Raw genomic sequence first — 20,222 nt, 5'->3', positions numbered from 1 at the left:
TACCATTGGACCCAGCTATCTCATTACCGGGTATATAGCCAAAGGGTTATAATTCATCCAATTACAAGGACACATGCACAGATATGCTCACTGCGGCACAGTTTGCAAGAGCAAAGGACCTGGAACCAACCCAAATGCCCATCAGTGATAGACTGGATAAAGAATATGTGTGGTATATACACCCGGGAATACTAGGCAGCATAAAAAAGAATGAGTTCGTCTTCTTTGCGGTGACATGGACGACCCTGGGGACCATCATTCTCAGCAAACTAACACAGGAACGGAAAAGCAAACACCACATCTTCTCACTCAAAAGTGGGAGTTGATCAATGAGAACACATGGACAGAGAAAGTGGAACGTGACTCTCCGTGGCCTGTCACGGGGTGGGGGGCCAGGGAAAGGAGAGCATTAGGACAAACACCCAAGGCATGTGGGGCTTAAAGCCTAGATGGTGGGTGGATTGGTGCAGCAAACCGCTATGGCACATGTATACCTTGGTAAGAAACCTGCACGTTTTGCACTAGTATCCCATAACTTACAGGAAAAAACAAAAAAAAAAATGCGTAGGGACACTGAACCCTCTCAACTAATCCAGTTTTCCTCTCTGAGAGAACAACGCTGTGTTCCTGCTCTTGAGCTGACCTCTGAGACCTTGATGTGAACTTGTTTCTGTCTTCAGCAGTTCAGATTTACTCAGACCCCACTCAATGTATTGAGTTCTATGAGGGGCAAGAGAAATGTTCTAAGCTTGTGTGTGGAGTCGCCATCAGCACTGCCCTCTGCTGATGCCTGTCTAGACCGCAGGCTGCTTGGGCCAGGTTCTCTTTTCCTCTAGTGTTCTGAAAGGGCCAGAGCTGCCACATCTGCCAGAATACAGCTTCCAAGACTGCTCCATGCTATGGAAAAGGAATGAGCTGAGAGCCATGTTAAGACTGGGAGATAATGAGTCTCTAGGACCTTACTTCCTTTGGGAGCTCAAGCACTTTCATTTCTGAGGGAGCCCTCCCATCTCCATGAGTTCTGCCAAGAACCTGTACCCTCCTTGTGTCTCTAAGACACACCGGTCTAACTGGTGGTACGCCCAGGCAAGAAAGTTGGTTAAAGGAAAGGAAAGCTGAAGAAGGCCAGAATATGGAGGTATGAAACGGAATTTCCCAATTCTTGGTAAAATTTAGAAATTTCCGTAATACCCAAAGGCAGATGCTACGTACCATAAGTCCTATTTTAGCAGCAAAAGCTGAGGGTATGAGGAAATACAACTATATTGTATGGGGGTTTATTTGGCTCCAGGAAGAAAGAGTACATGTTATTCTGCATTCGATATTAGAGCAGAACAATGGGGTCTTTTCGAAAATTTGGCTTTCACTCTGTGATTCAGGGGGCACATGGCAGAGGGAAACACACTGAAATGGAACCACGGATGTCTGTGAGCTGTGCTGGGAAGGTTCAGGGTGATTCCGTCGTAAGTCTCAGGTCTTTATTCTGTAAAGAAAAATTACTCAATTGCATCATAAAGATACAGCAGAGTATGTCCAAGTAGAGTTGGGAATAACTTTGTCACTCGTGATGAACCTACTTGGTCCGATATTTTAATATCTTCCCCCATGTCTGTGTACTCAGGTTTGATTTTCCGAGTGGATCATCGGTGGAATCAATAAAATCAGGAATACTCTAAGGCAGTGTTTTGAACTAAATTTCAGTGTCTCTGGATGAACCGGCCATATCACCGTGTGTAGCAAACATGAAGTATCAACAGGCTGTCTGTATGCCTTTTCAACTACATAGAAGTTCGCTACAAATGGCGGCGTGAGGAAAGGTGATTTTGGAATTGGATGCTCTCTCGTCTTTTACGATGCATCTATACTATATTACATTCTAAAACAGTAAAGGATCACTTGCTGACGTAAAGCACAGTAGGCAGGAATAGGAGAAGGGTCAACTGAGAGAAAAAAAAAAGCTTTGTGATGTAATTTTTATTTCTGCAGTTTGGAAAAGAGTTTAACTGTTTTTGTGATGACTCACAAAAATACATAAGGGCATGAAAATTACCCAGGACAACATTCGGGAAACATTTCTGGCGCCTTCACTTACTGAAACCCAGACATAAGCATTCCAGCAAAGACACGGCAACAGCAGGCTTCAGCAAGGAACCGTACAAATGTCCTGGAAAGGGCTTCCCTCTCTGAATGCAGCTTCCTGTCCACAGGATGCTCAAGGCCCAGGCACCTTTATTCTTCCAACTAGAAAGACATACAAAAAGGCCTCAACATGACCTCGGAGGCCCAAACATTTAGCCAAGGCTACTACCAAACAATCTGCTGTCTTCATCCAGGTAAGGGCAGCTTGACGTCTCAAGACACTAAGATGGTGGGTAAATCCAGGGTAGACTGAGATGCAGAAGCTCCAGCAAACGCAGTCCTGTCACTGAAAGACGAATGCAGTACTTATGCCTGCACAAACAGACCCTTCCCTCTGGCCTTGGGCCTAGAACATGATTTTTTGGTAGTTGCTGTTGGGGAAGAGGCCCTTGGGCTTTAACCTGCGAGCAGCCTCCCTTAAATGCTTGGGCTGCAGTGGGGGCTTTTCTCCCCACATCTCACACACGTCCAGGGCCTCTTCCAGCACCTCTCCGACGAAGACCTTGGCTATTCCAGCCATGGCAATGGCCACGTTCTCAGGCTCCGATCCGCCAGTGATAGAATGCATCAGACCTGCAATGCGTGCTTTTGGGAAAGCTGACCGGCGACACACTTCGTAGCGGGCCAGCTGCTCCTCAGACATGGCAGACAGCAGGGTTGCCATCCTCTGAGCCTCCTCCGCATCCACGGTGGGCTTCCTCTCCTTCTTTCCTTTGGTATCTCTTTTCCGTCCTTTGGCTGCAGGAGGAGCTGAGGCTGAGGCTTCACTGTCGCCTTCTGTGAGGTCCGTGACATCCTGACTGCTGAGCTCACCTTCCTGACCCCTGGGTTCTTCCAAGTTCCCATCTAGGTCCTCAGGGAGCCCGTCCTTGTTGCTGCCCTTCAGACCTTGGGGCGTGGCGAACATCTCAGCAGACACAACTGTTTGCCTGCCTGTCTCCATGGGTGAGACTCAGGTCTGCTCCGTGACAGCAGCTGTAGCAGCAGAAGTTACAGCTGGGGTGGTTTGATTATGGATCCGAAGTGAGATTTTGAGAACCATCCTTTTTCTTGTTTTTTTTTTTTTTTTTTGATTTACAGATCATGTTTATTAAGCGGCACTCAAAATGTTAAGTCTCATAAACAATAACATTCAGTGATCGACTTCAATCCAACTGTAATCCTTACTTTAAACTAAGGGCAAGAATAATTTTACGCATAGAGCAAATACCCACAAAACCTGGGTATTCCGAACTACAAACATGGTTTCCACAGCCACCTATGGTTTTAGGCAAGGACACATTTCCACGACGAACAAGTACTTACAAATATGTTAATAAAACACTAACGCAAACGCTTACCCTGCCGTCAGCATTTTAAGCAATGCCATTCCTGCTACTGAAAGCATTTATTTTAAGAAGCTTGAATTTGATCCGGGAAAACGTGTTCTCCTAAAACTTTAACAGGATGTTATCAATCCAAAGTGATTTTAAATCAAAAAGCCTTCCAACACAGCATTAAGTATTGTGAAAGCAATGTGAAACTTGCTTTCTGTTTTTTTGTTTGCTTGTTTGTGTGGAGACGGCGTCTCGCTCTGCCGACCAGGCTGGAGGGCAGTGCAGCGATCTCGGCTCACCGCAAGCCCCTCCTCCCGCGTAGACGCCATTCTCCGGCCTCAGCCTCCCGAGTAGCTGGGACTACGGTCACCCGCCACTGCGCCCGGCTAATTTTTTGTATTTTTAGTAGAGACGGGGTTTCACCGTGTTAGCCAGGATGGTCTCGAACTCCTGACTTCGTGATCCGCCCGCCTCGGCCTCCCAAAGTGCTGGGATTACAGGCACGAGCCACCACGCCCGGCCTAGTTCATTCTCTTTAATAATGAACTAGACAGTAAACTAGTTGTTGTCTAAAAACTTCAGAATACATGAAGTACAAGCCTCAGCTGTCAAGTCAGAAATGCCATTTCGATTTCACATATTAAATAGCTACAGTAGGCCAGGCTCGGTGGCTGGCGCCTGCAGTCCCAGCACCGTGGGAGGCCGAGGCAGGCGGATCACGAGGTTCAGAGATCGAAACCATCCTGGCCAACATGGCGAAACCCCGTCACCACCAAAAATACGAAAAGTTAGCCAGGCATGGTGGCAGGCGCCTGCACTTCCCAGGAACCCGAGAGGCCCAGGAAGGAGAATCACCCGAACCCGGGAGGCGGAGCCCGCAGTCAGCCGAGATCACGCCCCTGCACCCCAGCCTGGCGACACAGCGAGACTCCCTCTGAAAAAAAAAAAAAAAAAGAAAAAGAAAAAGAAAAAAGCTACAGTATAGCTCACAAGGTTACAAGGGCGTAAACATACCTAACACGCAAATACGACTTTATCCTTCAGATAGTCAAAAGTCAGAAGGAACGACACGGTTTGCAAGGTACTTTGACTTATGCGTGGTCATTAAAACCCGGTAAGTGATTAAAGTATGGTAATACAAAGGCAGGCAACGACATGCACCAATATCACTCTAAAATCAAAAGCATAAAAAGAAAGGCTGAAAACTCTCTGTTTCTCCATCTTTCATTTACACGGCTAGATATCAGAACCTTACTTTAGAAAATATACAATTATGATATCTGGTTTCCCCAGATGGTAATTTTCAGAATCTACAAAAAGTGTCAAGATGCGTAATTTGCTTCATCGAATGCTTTTCTAGCTCGTTTCAATTCTTCATTCATAGTAAGCAAGTCTTTCACCCTGGCAAACTTCCTTGGGTCCTTTCGAATCAAGAAGATGATATCTTCAACTTGTACTCGACCTTGTCTTCCAATTGACATTGCCTTGTGAGTCATTTCAGTGATATACTTTATGACAAGATCTTCAAGAATATCCACTGACTCAGTATAAGGATTCTGGTCATCCCCAAAGCCATACATCATACATCGCAATTCTTTAGAAAAAAGTCTCTTTCTTTTACCCTGTCCACCTTCTGCACCTCCTCCAATTTCTTCATTTCCTTCCTCAAAGGTGGGGTCTTCTTCCTCGTCTGCCATCCCACTGGCCCGCCGACCCACAGCCCAGAAACTTTCAAAGATTTTGGCTGCTATGTTTCTGGCGAGCCATAGATTAGTCACAAGTGGACACAGCTCCCTGCCTCCCCTTCCCACACACAAACACACACACTGCTTTATCTCACTTCCACAATATGGAGAAACCTGTGGATGGAGAGTTTATTAGTTTTAGATGAATGCAGAAGAAATTCTCACCAATTTTGGATATTGAAAACAAACCCCGGCTCACAGCTCAGAAGTTCTACTAGGCCAAGTGACTGCCTCCTGCTCAGAGTCACACGAGGGACCTCCAGGATGGGTCTGTCTGTGGGGTCGTTGCCTTCACCTGAGAAGAATCTGGCGTCGATCTGATTCGAGTTCGTGGCAGAATCCAATTCCTCAGGTATGTGAAACCCAGGCCCACTTGTTTGTTCTGCCAGCTGCCGGGAGGATGCTCTGAGCTCTTACAGGTGTTGCCCAGGTCTGGGCCGTGCAGCTCCCTGGGTCTGCACCTCCAGGGCTGAGGAATCACCCACAGGGGAATGGAATCTCAGGGAGGTTCAGTCCCAAATAAAGAGCACAGACGATTGAATTAGACCCAGCCCTTAACAGCTATTGTTTCAGGGTAATCCTAATCTAATCAGGGCTTTGGGCGGGCTCCTCAATTCGAGGTTCCGTCCGCACCCAAGGGAGGGGCAGAGGCAGGGCTAGGCTCTGGGGAGGGCGGGGCGGGAAATGCCGGGGGCATTTCAGAATTCTGGATTCCTCACAGAATCGCAAAGTTCACATTTCACAACAATAAAGAAAACAATGAGGGTAAAAATGAGACCTTTTATGAAGTTGCACATTAGAAAACTTAAACGTCTGAGAAAAAAATCTCTAACTCATAGGGAAACAAGTGGTTTATCACATACTCTGAAATAGACTGGGCTGGGTGTGGGGAATATGAAAATATGATTTCTATGTTCTGCTGTTGTATTGTATTGTATTGCATATTATTTATTTATTTTCGAGACAGAGTCTCCCTCTGTCCCCCAGACTGGATTGCAGTGGCCTGATGGCAGCTCACTGCAGCCTCTGCCTCCTGGGCCCAAGCAACTCTCCTGACTCAGCCTCCAGAGTAGCTTGGAGCAACTGTGCGCGCCACCACGCCAGGAGAAATTTGTATTCTTTAAAGTAGAGAGGAGGTTTCACCATTGTGGCCAGGCAAAGCCACAGCCTGGCAGGCGCCACGAAGACCCTGGCCACTGCAGCCGCCGGCAAGAGGGCGCCGCCTACAGGAGGGATCAAGAAGCCTCACCGCTACAGGCCTGGCAGTGCGCAAAATCAGAAAGTACCAGAAGTCCACGCAGCTTCACCTCCTCAAGCTGCCCTTCCAGCGCCCGATGCGCAAGATCGGGCAGCACATCATCCGGGACGTGCGCTTCCAGAGGGCGGCCATTGACGCCCTACGGGAGCCCAGTGAGGCTTCCCTGGTGCACCTCTTTGAAGACACCTAGCTGTGTGCCGTCCATAAAAGCCCTGAACTCTTCTACCCTATATATGTGTATTAGCGCTCTGCTTTGTACCCCCTTCCAGAGGAAACACAAATCCATCAATTGATCATTTAAGCCTTTCTAGCTTGGGTACAACTTTTCGCGTAGCTGTACTTGTAAGCTCTGTACTTTATACTTCCAGAGACTAGACCCTAGACAGTATCTGCTTGGAATAGTGGAGCTAGCTGGCTTCAACTTTATTTAGGCACATGCTAATTACTTGTGAGGGCAAAGGCGGGCAGTGAGGTTCTTAAGCTGACCCCGAAATAGTAAACTTTGGAAAATAGTCAAGTACGGTCACTTTATTTGTTAGATATCTTGTCACCACCTTACCAGCACCAGTCAGAGACCACATTTTTCTAGGTAGTCTCCATAGGTACATTATGAGAAAGACTTTACGACTTGTAGTGAAGCTCCAGGAAAAACCTCATTGTCGTAAACGTGTAATACAACCAGCCATGAAAGCAGTCAAAGCTTTCTCCTGAAAAGATAACACTGTCTACAGATTTCTTTCTTGAGAGCTGTGGCTATGTGATATTACATATTGAGAAGATTTCGTATGCGATTATTAAAAAGTCAGGAAACAACAGATGCTGGCAAGGCTGTGAAGATACAGAAACACTTTTACAACGTCTGTGAGAGTGTAAATCAGTTCAACCATTGTGGAAGTCCGTGTGGCGATTCCTCAAGCATCTAGAACCAGAAATACCATTGGACCCAGCTATCTCATTACCGGGTATATAGCCAAAGGGTTATAATTCATCCAATTACAAGGACACATGCACAGATATGCTCACTGCGGCACAGTTTGCAAGAGCAAAGGACCTGGAACCAACCCAAATGCCCATCAGTGATAGACTGGATAAAGAATATGTGTGGTATATACACCCGGGAATACTAGGCAGCATAAAAAAGAATGAGTTCGTCTTCTTTGCAGTGACATGGACGACCCTGGGGACCATCATTCTCAGCAAACTAACACAGGAACGGAAAAGCAAACACCACATCTTCTCACTCAAAAGTGGGAGTTGATCAATGAGAACACATGGACAGAGAAAGTGGAACGTGACTCTCCGTGGCCTGTCACGGGGTGGGGGGCCAGGGAAAGGAGAGCATTAGGACAAACACCCAAGGCATGTGGGGCTTAAAGCCTAGATGGTGGGTGGATTGGTGCAGCAAACCGCTATGGCACATGTATACCTTGGTAAGAAACCTGCACGTTTTGCACTAGTATCCCATAACTTACAGGAAAAAACAAAAAAAAAAATGCGTAGGGACACTGAACCCTCTCAACTAATCCAGTTTTCCTCTCTGAGAGAACAACGCTGTGTTCCTGCTCTTGAGCTGACCTCTGAGACCTTGATGTGAACTTGTTTCTGTCTTCAGCAGTTCAGATTTACTCAGACCCCACTCAATGTATTGAGTTCTATGAGGGGCAAGAGAAATGTTCTAAGCTTGTGTGTGGAGTCGCCATCAGCACTGCCCTCTGCTGATGCCTGTCTAGACCGCAGGCTGCTTGGGCCAGGTTCTCTTTTCCTCTAGTGTTCTGAAAGGGCCAGAGCTGCCACATCTGCCAGAATACAGCTTCCAAGACTGCTCCATGCTATGGAAAAGGAATGAGCTGAGAGCCATGTTAAGACTGGGAGATAATGAGTCTCTAGGACCTTACTTCCTTTGGGAGCTCAAGCACTTTCATTTCTGAGGGAGCCCTCCCATCTCCATGAGTTCTGCCAAGAACCTGTACCCTCCTTGTGTCTCTAAGACACACCGGTCTAACTTGTGGTACGCCCAGGCAAGAAAGTTGGTTAAAGGAAAGGAAAGCTGAAGAAGGCCAGAATATGGAGGTATGAAACGGAATTTCCCAATTCTTGGTAAAATTTAGAAATTTCCGTAATACCCAAAGGCAGATGCTACGTACCATAAGTCCTATTTTAGCAGCAAAAGCTGAGGGTATGAGGAAATACAACTATATTGTATGGGGGTTTATTTGGCTCCAGGAAGAAAGAGTACATGTTATTCTGCATTCGATATTAGAGCAGAACAATGGGGTCTTTTCGAAAATTTGGCTTTCACTCTGTGATTCAGGGGGCACATGGCAGAGGGAAACACACTGAAATGGAACCACGGATGTCTGTGAGCTGTGCTGGGAAGGTTCAGGGTGATTCCGTCGTAAGTCTCAGGTCTTTATTCTGTAAAGAAAAATTACTCAATTGCATCATAAAGATACAGCAGAGTATGTCCAAGTAGAGTTGGGAATAACTTTGTCACTCGTGATGAACCTACTTGGTCCGATATTTTAATATCTTCCCCCATGTCTGTGTACTCAGGTTTGATTTTCCGAGTGGATCATCGGTGGAATCAATAAAATCAGGAATACTCTAAGGCAGTGTTTTGAACTAAATTTCAGTGTCTCTGGATGAACCGGCCATATCACCGTGTGTAGCAAACATGAAGTATCAACAGGCTGTCTGTATGCCTTTTCAACTACATAGAAGTTCGCTACAAATGGCGGCGTGAGGAAAGGTGATTTTGGAATTGGATGCTCTCTCGTCTTTTACGATGCATCTATACTATATTACATTCTAAAACAGTAAAGGATCACTTGCTGACGTAAAGCACAGTAGGCAGGAATAGGAGAAGGGTCAACTGAGAGAAAAAAAAAAGCTTTGTGATGTAATTTTTATTTCTGCAGTTTGGAAAAGAGTTTAACTGTTTTTGTGATGACTCACAAAAATACATAAGGGCATGAAAATTACCCAGGACAACATTCGGGAAACATTTCTGGCGCCTTCACTTACTGAAACCCAGACATAAGCATTCCAGCAAAGACACGGCAACAGCAGGCTTCAGCAAGGAACCGTACAAATGTCCTGGAAAGGGCTTCCCTCTCTGAATGCAGCTTCCTGTCCACAGGATGCTCAAGGCCCAGGCACCTTTATTCTTCCAACTAGAAAGACATACAAAAAGGCCTCAACATGACCTCGGAGGCCCAAACATTTAGCCAAGGCTACTACCAAACAATCTGCTGTCTTCATCCAGGTAAGGGCAGCTTGACGTCTCAAGACACTAAGATGGTGGGTAAATCCAGGGTAGACTGAGATGCAGAAGCTCCAGCAAACGCAGTCCTGTCACTGAAAGACGAATGCAGTACTTATGCCTGCACAAACAGACCCTTCCCTCTGGCCTTGGGCCTAGAACATGATTTTTTGGTAGTTGCTGTTGGGGAAGAGGCCCTTGGGCTTTAACCTGCGAGCAGCCTCCCTTAAATGCTTGGGCTGCAGTGGGGGCTTTTCTCCCCACATCTCACACACGTCCAGGGCCTCTTCCAGCACCTCTCCGACGAAGACCTTGGCTATTCCAGCCATGGCAATGGCCACGTTCTCAGGCTCCGATCCGCCAGTGATAGAATGCATCAGACCTGCAATGCGTGCTTTTGGGAAAGCTGACCGGCGACACACTTCGTAGCGGGCCAGCTGCTCCTCAGACATGGCAGACAGCAGGGTTGCCATCCTCTGAGCCTCCTCCGCATCCACGGTGGGCTTCCTCTCCTTCTTTCCTTTGGTATCTCTTTTCCGTCCTTTGGCTGCAGGAGGAGCTGAGGCTGAGGCTTCACTGTCGCCTTCTGTGAGGTCCGTGACATCCTGACTGCTGAGCTCACCTTCCTGACCCCTGGGTTCTTCCAAGTTCCCATCTAGGTCCTCAGGGAGCCCGTCCTTGTTGCTGCCCTTCAGACCTTGGGGCGTGGCGAACATCTCAGCAGACACAACTGTTTGCCTGCCTGTCTCCATGGGTGAGACTCAGGTCTGCTCCGTGACAGCAGCTGTAGCAGCAGAAGTTACAGCTGGGGTGGTTTGATTATGGATCCGAAGTGAGATTTTGAGAACCATCCTTTTTCTTGTTTTTTTTTTTTTTTTTTGATTTACAGATCATGTTTATTAAGCGGCACTCAAAATGTTAAGTCTCATAAACAATAACATTCAGTGATCGACTTCAATCCAACTGTAATCCTTACTTTAAACTAAGGGCAAGAATAATTTTACGCATAGAGCAAATACCCACAAAACCTGGGTATTCCGAACTACAAACATGGTTTCCACAGCCACCTATGGTTTTAGGCAAGGACACATTTCCACGACGAACAAGTACTTACAAATATGTTAATAAAACACTAACGCAAACGCTTACCCTGCCGTCAGCATTTTAAGCAATGCCATTCCTGCTACTGAAAGCATTTATTTTAAGAAGCTTGAATTTGATCCGGGAAAACGTGTTCTCCTAAAACTTTAACAGGATGTTATCAATCCAAAGTGATTTTAAATCAAAAAGCCTTCCAACACAGCATTAAGTATTGTGAAAGCAATGTGAAACTTGCTTTCTGTTTTTTTGTTTGCTTGTTTGTGTGGAGACGGCGTCTCGCTCTGCCGACCAGGCTGGAGGGCAGTGCAGCGATCTCGGCTCACCGCAAGCCCCTCCTCCCGCGTAGACGCCATTCTCCGGCCTCAGCCTCCCGAGTAGCTGGGACTACGGTCACCCGCCACTGCGCCCGGCTAATTTTTTGTATTTTTAGTAGAGACGGGGTTTCACCGTGTTAGCCAGGATGGTCTCGAACTCCTGACTTCGTGATCCGCCCGCCTCGGCCTCCCAAAGTGCTGGGATTACAGGCACGAGCCACCACGCCCGGCCTAGTTCATTCTCTTTAATAATGAACTAGACAGTAAACTAGTTGTTGTCTAAAAACTTCAGAATACATGAAGTACAAGCCTCAGCTGTCAAGTCAGAAATGCCATTTCGATTTCACATATTAAATAGCTACAGTAGGCCAGGCTCGGTGGCTGGCGCCTGCAGTCCCAGCACCGTGGGAGGCCGAGGCAGGCGGATCACGAGGTTCAGAGATCGAAACCATCCTGGCCAACATGGCGAAACCCCGTCACCACCAAAAATACGAAAAGTTAGCCAGGCATGGTGGCAGGCGCCTGCACTTCCCAGGAACCCGAGAGGCCCAGGAAGGAGAATCACCCGAACCCGGGAGGCGGAGCCCGCAGTCAGCCGAGATCACGCCCCTGCACCCCAGCCTGGCGACACAGCGAGACTCCCTCTGAAAAAAAAAAAAAAAAAGAAAAAGAAAAAGAAAAAAGCTACAGTATAGCTCACAAGGTTACAAGGGCGTAAACATACCTAACACGCAAATACGACTTTATCCTTCAGATAGTCAAAAGTCAGAAGGAACGACACGGTTTGCAAGGTACTTTGACTTATGCGTGGTCATTAAAACCCGGTAAGTGATTAAAGTATGGTAATACAAAGGCAGGCAACGACATGCACCAATATCACTCTAAAATCAAAAGCATAAAAAGAAAGGCTGAAAACTCTCTGTTTCTCCATCTTTCATTTACACGGCTAGATATCAGAACCTTACTTTAGAAAATATACAATTATGATATCTGGTTTCCCCAGATGGTAATTTTCAGAATCTACAAAAAGTGTCAAGATGCGTAATTTGCTTCATCGAATGCTTTTCTAGCTCGTTTCAATTCTTCATTCATAGTAAGCAAGTCTTTCACCCTGGCAAACTTCCTTGGGTCCTTTCGAATCAAGAAGATGATATCTTCAACTTGTACTCGACCTTGTCTTCCAATTGACATTGCCTTGTGAGTCATTTCAGTGATATACTTTATGACAAGATCTTCAAGAATATCCACTGACTCAGTATAAGGATTCTGGTCATCCCCAAAGCCATACATCATACATCGCAATTCTTTAGAAAAAAGTCTCTTTCTTTTACCCTGTCCACCTTCTGCACCTCCTCCAATTTCTTCATTTCCTTCCTCAAAGGTGGGGTCTTCTTCCTCGTCTGCCATCCCACTGGCCCGCCGACCCACAGCCCAGAAACTTTCAAAGATTTTGGCTGCTATGTTTCTGGCGAGCCATAGATTAGTCACAAGTGGACACAGCTCCCTGCCTCCCCTTCCCACACACAAACACACACACTGCTTTATCTCACTTCCACAATATGGAGAAACCTGTGGATGGAGAGTTTATTAGTTTTAGATGAATGCAGAAGAAATTCTCACCAATTTTGGATATTGAAAACAAACCCCGGCTCACAGCTCAGAAGTTCTACTAGGCCAAGTGACTGCCTCCTGCTCAGAGTCACACGAGGGACCTCCAGGATGGGTCTGTCTGTGGGGTCGTTGCCTTCACCTGAGAAGAATCTGGCGTCGATCTGATTCGAGTTCGTGGCAGAATCCAATTCCTCAGGTATGTGAAACCCAGGCCCACTTGTTTGTTCTGCCAGCTGCCGGGAGGATGCTCTGAGCTCTTACAGGTGTTGCCCAGGTCTGGGCCGTGCAGCTCCCTGGGTCTGCACCTCCAGGGCTGAGGAATCACCCACAGGGGAATGGAATCTCAGGGAGGTTCAGTCCCAAATAAAGAGCACAGACGATTGAATTAGACCCAGCCCTTAACAGCTATTGTTTCAGGGTAATCCTAATCTAATCAGGGCTTTGGGCGGGCTCCTCAATTCGAGGTTCCGTCCGCACCCAAGGGAGGGGCAGAGGCAGGGCTAGGCTCTGGGGAGGGCGGGGCGGGAAATGCCGGGGGCATTTCAGAATTCTGGATTCCTCACAGAATCGCAAAGTTCACATTTCACAACAATAAAGAAAACAATGAGGGTAAAAATGAGACCTTTTATGAAGTTGCACATTAGAAAACTTAAACGTCTGAGAAAAAAATCTCTAACTCATAGGGAAACAAGTGGTTTATCACATACTCTGAAATAGACTGGGCTGGGTGTGGGGAATATGAAAATATGATTTCTATGTTCTGCTGTTGTATTGTATTGTATTGCATATTATTTATTTATTTTCGAGACAGAGTCTCCCTCTGTCCCCCAGACTGGATTGCAGTGGCCTGATGGCAGCTCACTGCAGCCTCTGCCTCCTGGGCCCAAGCAACTCTCCTGACTCAGCCTCCAGAGTAGCTTGGAGCAACTGTGCGCGCCACCACGCCAGGAGAAATTTGTATTCTTTAAAGTAGAGAGGAGGTTTCACCATTGTGGCCAGGCAAAGCCACAGCCTGGCAGGCGCCACGAAGACCCTGGCCACTGCAGCCGCCGGCAAGAGGGCGCCGCCTACAGGAGGGATCAAGAAGCCTCACCGCTACAGGCCTGGCAGTGCGCAAAATCAGAAAGTACCAGAAGTCCACGCAGCTTCACCTCCTCAAGCTGCCCTTCCAGCGCCCGATGCGCAAGATCGGGCAGCACATCATCCGGGACGTGCGCTTCCAGAGGGCGGCCATTGACGCCCTACGGGAGCCCAGTGAGGCTTCCCTGGTGCACCTCTTTGAAGACACCTAGCTGTGTGCCGTCCATAAAAGCCCTGAACTCTTCTACCCTATATATGTGTATTAGCGCTCTGCTTTGTACCCCCTTCCAGAGGAAACACAAATCCATCAATTGATCATTTAAGCCTTTCTAGCTTGGGTACAACTTTTCGCGTAGCTGTACTTGTAAGCTCTGTACTTTATACTTCCAGAGACTAGACCCTAGACAGTATCTGCTTGGAATAGTGGAGCTAGCTGGCTTCAACTTTATTTAGGCACATGCTAATTACTTGTGAGGGCAAAGGCGGGCAGTGAGGTTCTTAAGCTGACCCCGAAATAGTAAACTTTGGAAAATAGTCAAGTACGGTCACTTTATTTGTTAGATATCTTGTCACCACCTTACCAGCACCAGTCAGAGACCACATTTTTCTAGGTAGTCTCCATAGGTACATTATGAGAAAGACTTTACGACTTGTAGTGAAGCTCCAGGAAAAACCTCATTGTCGTAAACGTGTAATACAACCAGCCATGAAAGCAGTCAAAGCTTTCTCCTGAAAAGATAACACTGTCTACAGATTTCTTTCTTGAGAGCTGTGGCTATGTGATATTACATATTGAGAAGATTTCGTATGCGATTATTAAAAAGTCAGGAAACAACAGATGCTGGCAAGGCTGTGAAGATACAGAAACACTTTTACAACGTCTGTGAGAGTGTAAATCAGTTCAACCATTGTGGAAGTCCGTGTGGCGATTCCTCAAGCATCTAGAACCAGAAATACCATTGGACCCAGCTATCTCATTACCGGGTATATAGCCAAAGGGTTATAATTCATCCAATTACAAGGACACATGCACAGATATGCTCACTGCGGCACAGTTTGCAAGAGCAAAGGACCTGGAACCAACCCAAATGCCCATCAGTGATAGACTGGATAAAGAATATGTGTGGTATATACACCCGGGAATACTAGGCAGCATAAAAAAGAATGAGTTCGTCTTCTTTGCAGTGACATGGACGACCCTGGGGACCATCATTCTCAGCAAACTAACACAGGAACGGAAAAGCAAACACCACATCTTCTCACTCAAAAGTGGGAGTTGATCAATGAGAACACATGGACAGAGAAAGTGGAACGTGACTCTCCGTGGCCTGTCACGGGGTGGGGGGCCAGGGAAAGGAGAGCATTAGGACAAACACCCAAGGCATGTGGGGCTTAAAGCCTAGATGGTGGGTGGATTGGTGCAGCAAACCGCTATGGCACATGTATACCTTGGTAAGAAACCTGCACGTTTTGCACTAGTATCCCATAACTTACAGGAAAAAACAAAAAAAAAAATGCGTAGGGACACTGAACCCTCTCAACTAATCCAGTTTTCCTCTCTGAGAGAACAACGCTGTGTTCCTGCTCTTGAGCTGACCTCTGAGACCTTGATGTGAACTTGTTTCTGTCTTCAGCAGTTCAGATTTACTCAGACCCCACTCAATGTATTGAGTTCTATGAGGGGCAAGAGAAATGTTCTAAGCTTGTGTGTGGAGTCGCCATCAGCACTGCCCTCTGCTGATGCCTGTCTAGACCGCAGGCTGCTTGGGCCAGGTTCTCTTTTCCTCTAGTGTTCTGAAAGGGCCAGAGCTGCCACATCTGCCAGAATACAGCTTCCAAGACTGCTCCATGCTATGGAAAAGGAATGAGCTGAGAGCCATGTTAAGACTGGGAGATAATGAGTCTCTAGGACCTTACTTCCTTTGGGAGCTCAAGCACTTTCATTTCTGAGGGAGCCCTCCCATCTCCATGAGTTCTGCCAAGAACCTGTACCCTCCTTGTGTCTCTAAGACACACCGGTCTAACTTGTGGTACGCCCAGGCAAGAAAGTTGGTTAAAGGAAAGGAAAGCTGAAGAAGGCCAGAATATGGAGGTATGAAACGGAATTTCCCAATTCTTGGTAAAATTTAGAAATTTCCGTAATACCCAAAGGCAGATGCTACGTACCATAAGTCCTATTTTAGCAGCAAAAGCTGAGGGTATGAGGAAATACAACTATATTGTATGGGGGTTTATTTGGCTCCAGGAAGAAAGAGTACATGTTATTCTGCATTCGATATTAGAGCAGAACAATGGGGTCTTTTCGAAAATTTGGCTTTCACTCTGTGATTCAGGGGGCACATGGCAGAGGGAAACACACTGAAATGGAACCACGGATGTCTGTGAGCTGTGCTGGGAAGGTTCAGGGTGATTCCGTCGTAAGTCTCAGGTCTTTATTCTGTAAAGAAAAATTACTCAATTGCATCATAAAGATACAGCAGAGTATGTCCAAGTAGAGTTGGGAATAACTTTGTCACTCGTGATGAACCTACTTGGTCCGATATTTTAATATCTTCCCCCATGTCTGTGTACTCAGGTTTGATTTTCCGAGTGGATCATCGGTGGAATCAATAAAATCAGGAATACTCTAAGGCAGTGTTTTGAACTAAATTTCAGTGTCTCTGGATGAACCGGCCATATCACCGTGTGTAGCAAACATGAAGTATCAACAGGCTGTCTGTATGCCTTTTCAACTACATAGAAGTTCGCTACAAATGGCGGCGTGAGGAAAGGTGATTTTGGAATTGGATGCTCTCTCGTCTTTTACGATGCATCTATACTATATTACATTCTAAAACAGTAAAGGATCACTTGCTGACGTAAAGCACAGTAGGCAGGAATAGGAGAAGGGTCAACTGAGAGAAAAAAAAAAGCTTTGTGATGTAATTTTTATTTCTGCAGTTTGGAAAAGAGTTTAACTGTTTTTGTGATGACTCACAAAAATACATAAGGGCATGAAAATTACCCAGGACAACATTCGGGAAACATTTCTGGCGCCTTCACTTACTGAAACCCAGACATAAGCATTCCAGCAAAGACACGGCAACAGCAGGCTTCAGCAAGGAACCGTACAAATGTCCTGGAAAGGGCTTCCCTCTCTGAATGCAGCTTCCTGTCCACAGGATGCTCAAGGCCCAGGCACCTTTATTCTTCCAACTAGAAAGACATACAAAAAGGCCTCAACATGACCTCGGAGGCCCAAACATTTAGCCAAGGCTACTACCAAACAATCTGCTGTCTTCATCCAGGTAAGGGCAGCTTGACGTCTCAAGACACTAAGATGGTGGGTAAATCCAGGGTAGACTGAGATGCAGAAGCTCCAGCAAACGCAGTCCTGTCACTGAAAGACGAATGCAGTACTTATGCCTGCACAAACAGACCCTTCCCTCTGGCCTTGGGCCTAGAACATGATTTTTTGGTAGTTGCTGTTGGGGAAGAGGCCCTTGGGCTTTAACCTGCGAGCAGCCTCCCTTAAATGCTTGGGCTGCAGTGGGGGCTTTTCTCCCCACATCTCACACACGTCCAGGGCCTCTTCCAGCACCTCTCCGACGAAGACCTTGGCTATTCCAGCCATGGCAATGGCCACGTTCTCAGGCTCCGATCCGCCAGTGATAGAATGCATCAGACCTGCAATGCGTGCTTTTGGGAAAGCTGACCGGCGACACACTTCGTAGCGGGCCAGCTGCTCCTCAGACATGGCAGACAGCAGGGTTGCCATCCTCTGAGCCTCCTCCGCATCCACGGTGGGCTTCCTCTCCTTCTTTCCTTTGGTATCTCTTTTCCGTCCTTTGGCTGCAGGAGGAGCTGAGGCTGAGGCTTCACTGTCGCCTTCTGTGAGGTCCGTGACATCCTGACTGCTGAGCTCACCTTCCTGACCCCTGGGTTCTTCCAAGTTCCCATCTAGGTCCTCAGGGAGCCCGTCCTTGTTGCTGCCCTTCAGACCTTGGGGCGTGGCGAACATCTCAGCAGACACAACTGTTTGCCTGCCTGTCTCCATGGGTGAGACTCAGGTCTGCTCCGTGACAGCAGCTGTAGCAGCAGAAGTTACAGCTGGGGTGGTTTGATTATGGATCCGAAGTGAGATTTTGAGAACCATCCTTTTTCTTGTTTTTTTTTTTTTTTTTTGATTTACAGATCATGTTTATTAAGCGGCACTCAAAATGTTAAGTCTCATAAACAATAACATTCAGTGATCGACTTCAATCCAACTGTAATCCTTACTTTAAACTAAGGGCAAGAATAATTTTACGCATAGAGCAAATACCCACAAAACCTGGGTATTCCGAACTACAAACATGGTTTCCACAGCCACCTATGGTTTTAGGCAAGGACACATTTCCACGACGAACAAGTACTTACAAATATGTTAATAAAACACTAACGCAAACGCTTACCCTGCCGTCAGCATTTTAAGCAATGCCATTCCTGCTACTGAAAGCATTTATTTTAAGAAGCTTGAATTTGATCCGGGAAAACGTGTTCTCCTAAAACTTTAACAGGATGTTATCAATCCAAAGTGATTTTAAATCAAAAAGCCTTCCAACACAGCATTAAGTATTGTGAAAGCAATGTGAAACTTGCTTTCTGTTTTTTTGTTTGCTTGTTTGTGTGGAGACGGCGTCTCGCTCTGCCGACCAGGCTGGAGGGCAGTGCAGCGATCTCGGCTCACCGCAAGCCCCTCCTCCCGCGTAGACGCCATTCTCCGGCCTCAGCCTCCCGAGTAGCTGGGACTACGGTCACCCGCCACTGCGCCCGGCTAATTTTTTGTATTTTTAGTAGAGACGGGGTTTCACCGTGTTAGCCAGGATGGTCTCGAACTCCTGACTTCGTGATCCGCCCGCCTCGGCCTCCCAAAGTGCTGGGATTACAGGCACGAGCCACCACGCCCGGCCTAGTTCATTCTCTTTAATAATGAACTAGACAGTAAACTAGTTGTTGTCTAAAAACTTCAGAATACATGAAGTACAAGCCTCAGCTGTCAAGTCAGAAATGCCATTTCGATTTCACATATTAAATAGCTACAGTAGGCCAGGCTCGGTGGCTGGCGCCTGCAGTCCCAGCACCGTGGGAGGCCGAGGCAGGCGGATCACGAGGTTCAGAGATCGAAACCATCCTGGCCAACATGGCGAAACCCCGTCACCACCAAAAATACGAAAAGTTAGCCAGGCATGGTGGCAGGCGCCTGCACTTCCCAGGAACCCGAGAGGCCCAGGAAGGAGAATCACCCGAACCCGGGAGGCGGAGCCCGCAGTCAGCCGAGATCACGCCCCTGCACCCCAGCCTGGCGACACAGCGAGACTCCCTCTGAAAAAAAAAAAAAAAAAGAAAAAGAAAAAGAAAAAAGCTACAGTATAGCTCACAAGGTTACAAGGGCGTAAACATACCTAACACGCAAATACGACTTTATCCTTCAGATAGTCAAAAGTCAGAAGGAACGACACGGTTTGCAAGGTACTTTGACTTATGCGTGGTCATTAAAACCCGGTAAGTGATTAAAGTATGGTAATACAAAGGCAGGCAACGACATGCACCAATATCACTCTAAAATCAAAAGCATAAAAAGAAAGGCTGAAAACTCTCTGTTTCTCCATCTTTCATTTACACGGCTAGATATCAGAACCTTACTTTAGAAAATATACAATTATGATATCTGGTTTCCCCAGATGGTAATTTTCAGAATCTACAAAAAGTGTCAAGATGCGTAATTTGCTTCATCGAATGCTTTTCTAGCTCGTTTCAATTCTTCATTCATAGTAAGCAAGTCTTTCACCCTGGCAAACTTCCTTGGGTCCTTTCGAATCAAGAAGATGATATCTTCAACTTGTACTCGACCTTGTCTTCCAATTGACATTGCCTTGTGAGTCATTTCAGTGATATACTTTATGACAAGATCTTCAAGAATATCCACTGACTCAGTATAAGGATTCTGGTCATCCCCAAAGCCATACATCATACATCGCAATTCTTTAGAAAAAAGTCTCTTTCTTTTACCCTGTCCACCTTCTGCACCTCCTCCAATTTCTTCATTTCCTTCCTCAAAGGTGGGGTCTTCTTCCTCGTCTGCCATCCCACTGGCCCGCCGACCCACAGCCCAGAAACTTTCAAAGATTTTGGCTGCTATGTTTCTGGCGAGCCATAGATTAGTCACAAGTGGACACAGCTCCCTGCCTCCCCTTCCCACACACAAACACACACACTGCTTTATCTCACTTCCACAATATGGAGAAACCTGTGGATGGAGAGTTTATTAGTTTTAGATGAATGCAGAAGAAATTCTCACCAATTTTGGATATTGAAAACAAACCCCGGCTCACAGCTCAGAAGTTCTACTAGGCCAAGTGACTGCCTCCTGCTCAG

The 20,222-nt window shown here is 46.7% G+C and overlaps 6 protein-coding genes across 6 annotated transcripts; all 6 read right to left on the bottom strand.

The window, feature by feature from the left end:
• Positions 1-2,485: 2,485 nt before the first annotated feature.
• LOC129470444 (TATA-box binding protein associated factor 11 like protein 2-like) lies at positions 2,486-3,082 on the bottom strand. Its single transcript, XM_055258282.2, has one exon. The coding sequence runs from the start codon at positions 3,080-3,082 to the stop codon at positions 2,486-2,488; it is 597 nt and encodes a 198-aa protein (XP_055114257.1).
• Positions 3,083-4,777: 1,695 nt separating this feature from the next.
• On the bottom strand, positions 4,778-5,152 carry LOC129470295 (transcription initiation factor TFIID subunit 13-like). The gene has a single exon (XM_055257964.2). It carries the CDS (start codon positions 5,150-5,152, stop codon positions 4,778-4,780), a length of 375 nt encoding a protein of 124 aa, XP_055113939.1.
• Positions 5,153-9,875: 4,723 nt separating this feature from the next.
• LOC129470447 (TATA-box binding protein associated factor 11 like protein 2-like) lies at positions 9,876-10,472 on the bottom strand. Its single transcript, XM_055258284.2, has one exon. The coding sequence runs from the start codon at positions 10,470-10,472 to the stop codon at positions 9,876-9,878; it is 597 nt and encodes a 198-aa protein (XP_055114259.1).
• Positions 10,473-12,167: 1,695 nt separating this feature from the next.
• On the bottom strand, positions 12,168-12,542 carry LOC129470247 (transcription initiation factor TFIID subunit 13-like). The gene has a single exon (XM_055257852.1). It carries the CDS (start codon positions 12,540-12,542, stop codon positions 12,168-12,170), a length of 375 nt encoding a protein of 124 aa, XP_055113827.1.
• A 4,723-nt stretch (positions 12,543-17,265) lies between these two features.
• Positions 17,266-17,862, bottom strand: LOC129470445 (TATA-box binding protein associated factor 11 like protein 2-like). The gene has a single exon (XM_055258283.2). It carries the CDS (start codon positions 17,860-17,862, stop codon positions 17,266-17,268), a length of 597 nt encoding a protein of 198 aa, XP_055114258.2.
• A 1,695-nt stretch (positions 17,863-19,557) lies between these two features.
• LOC129470245 (transcription initiation factor TFIID subunit 13-like) lies at positions 19,558-19,932 on the bottom strand. The gene has a single exon (XM_055257851.2). The coding sequence runs from the start codon at positions 19,930-19,932 to the stop codon at positions 19,558-19,560; it is 375 nt and encodes a 124-aa protein (XP_055113826.1).
• Positions 19,933-20,222: the final 290 nt, after the last annotated feature.

Source organism: Symphalangus syndactylus, chromosome 20, assembly GCF_028878055.3.
Source record: "Symphalangus syndactylus isolate Jambi chromosome 20, NHGRI_mSymSyn1-v2.1_pri, whole genome shotgun sequence".
Taxonomy (NCBI): domain Eukaryota; kingdom Metazoa; phylum Chordata; class Mammalia; order Primates; family Hylobatidae; genus Symphalangus; species Symphalangus syndactylus.
This window is presented reverse-complemented; position numbering and strand designations above follow the sequence as displayed.

What these genes read in the sequence shown, in the direction of transcription:
- LOC129470445 (XM_055258283.2), bottom strand. Translation starts at nt 17,862, where the DNA reads ATGGAGACAGGCAGGCAAACAGTTGTGTCTGCTGAGATGTTCGCCACG.
- LOC129470295 (XM_055257964.2), bottom strand. Translation starts at nt 5,152, where the DNA reads ATGGCAGACGAGGAAGAAGACCCCACCTTTGAGGAAGGAAATGAAGAA.
- LOC129470245 (XM_055257851.2), bottom strand. Translation starts at nt 19,932, where the DNA reads ATGGCAGACGAGGAAGAAGACCCCACCTTTGAGGAAGGAAATGAAGAA.
- LOC129470247 (XM_055257852.1), bottom strand. Translation starts at nt 12,542, where the DNA reads ATGGCAGACGAGGAAGAAGACCCCACCTTTGAGGAAGGAAATGAAGAA.
- LOC129470447 (XM_055258284.2), bottom strand. Translation starts at nt 10,472, where the DNA reads ATGGAGACAGGCAGGCAAACAGTTGTGTCTGCTGAGATGTTCGCCACG.
- LOC129470444 (XM_055258282.2), bottom strand. Translation starts at nt 3,082, where the DNA reads ATGGAGACAGGCAGGCAAACAGTTGTGTCTGCTGAGATGTTCGCCACG.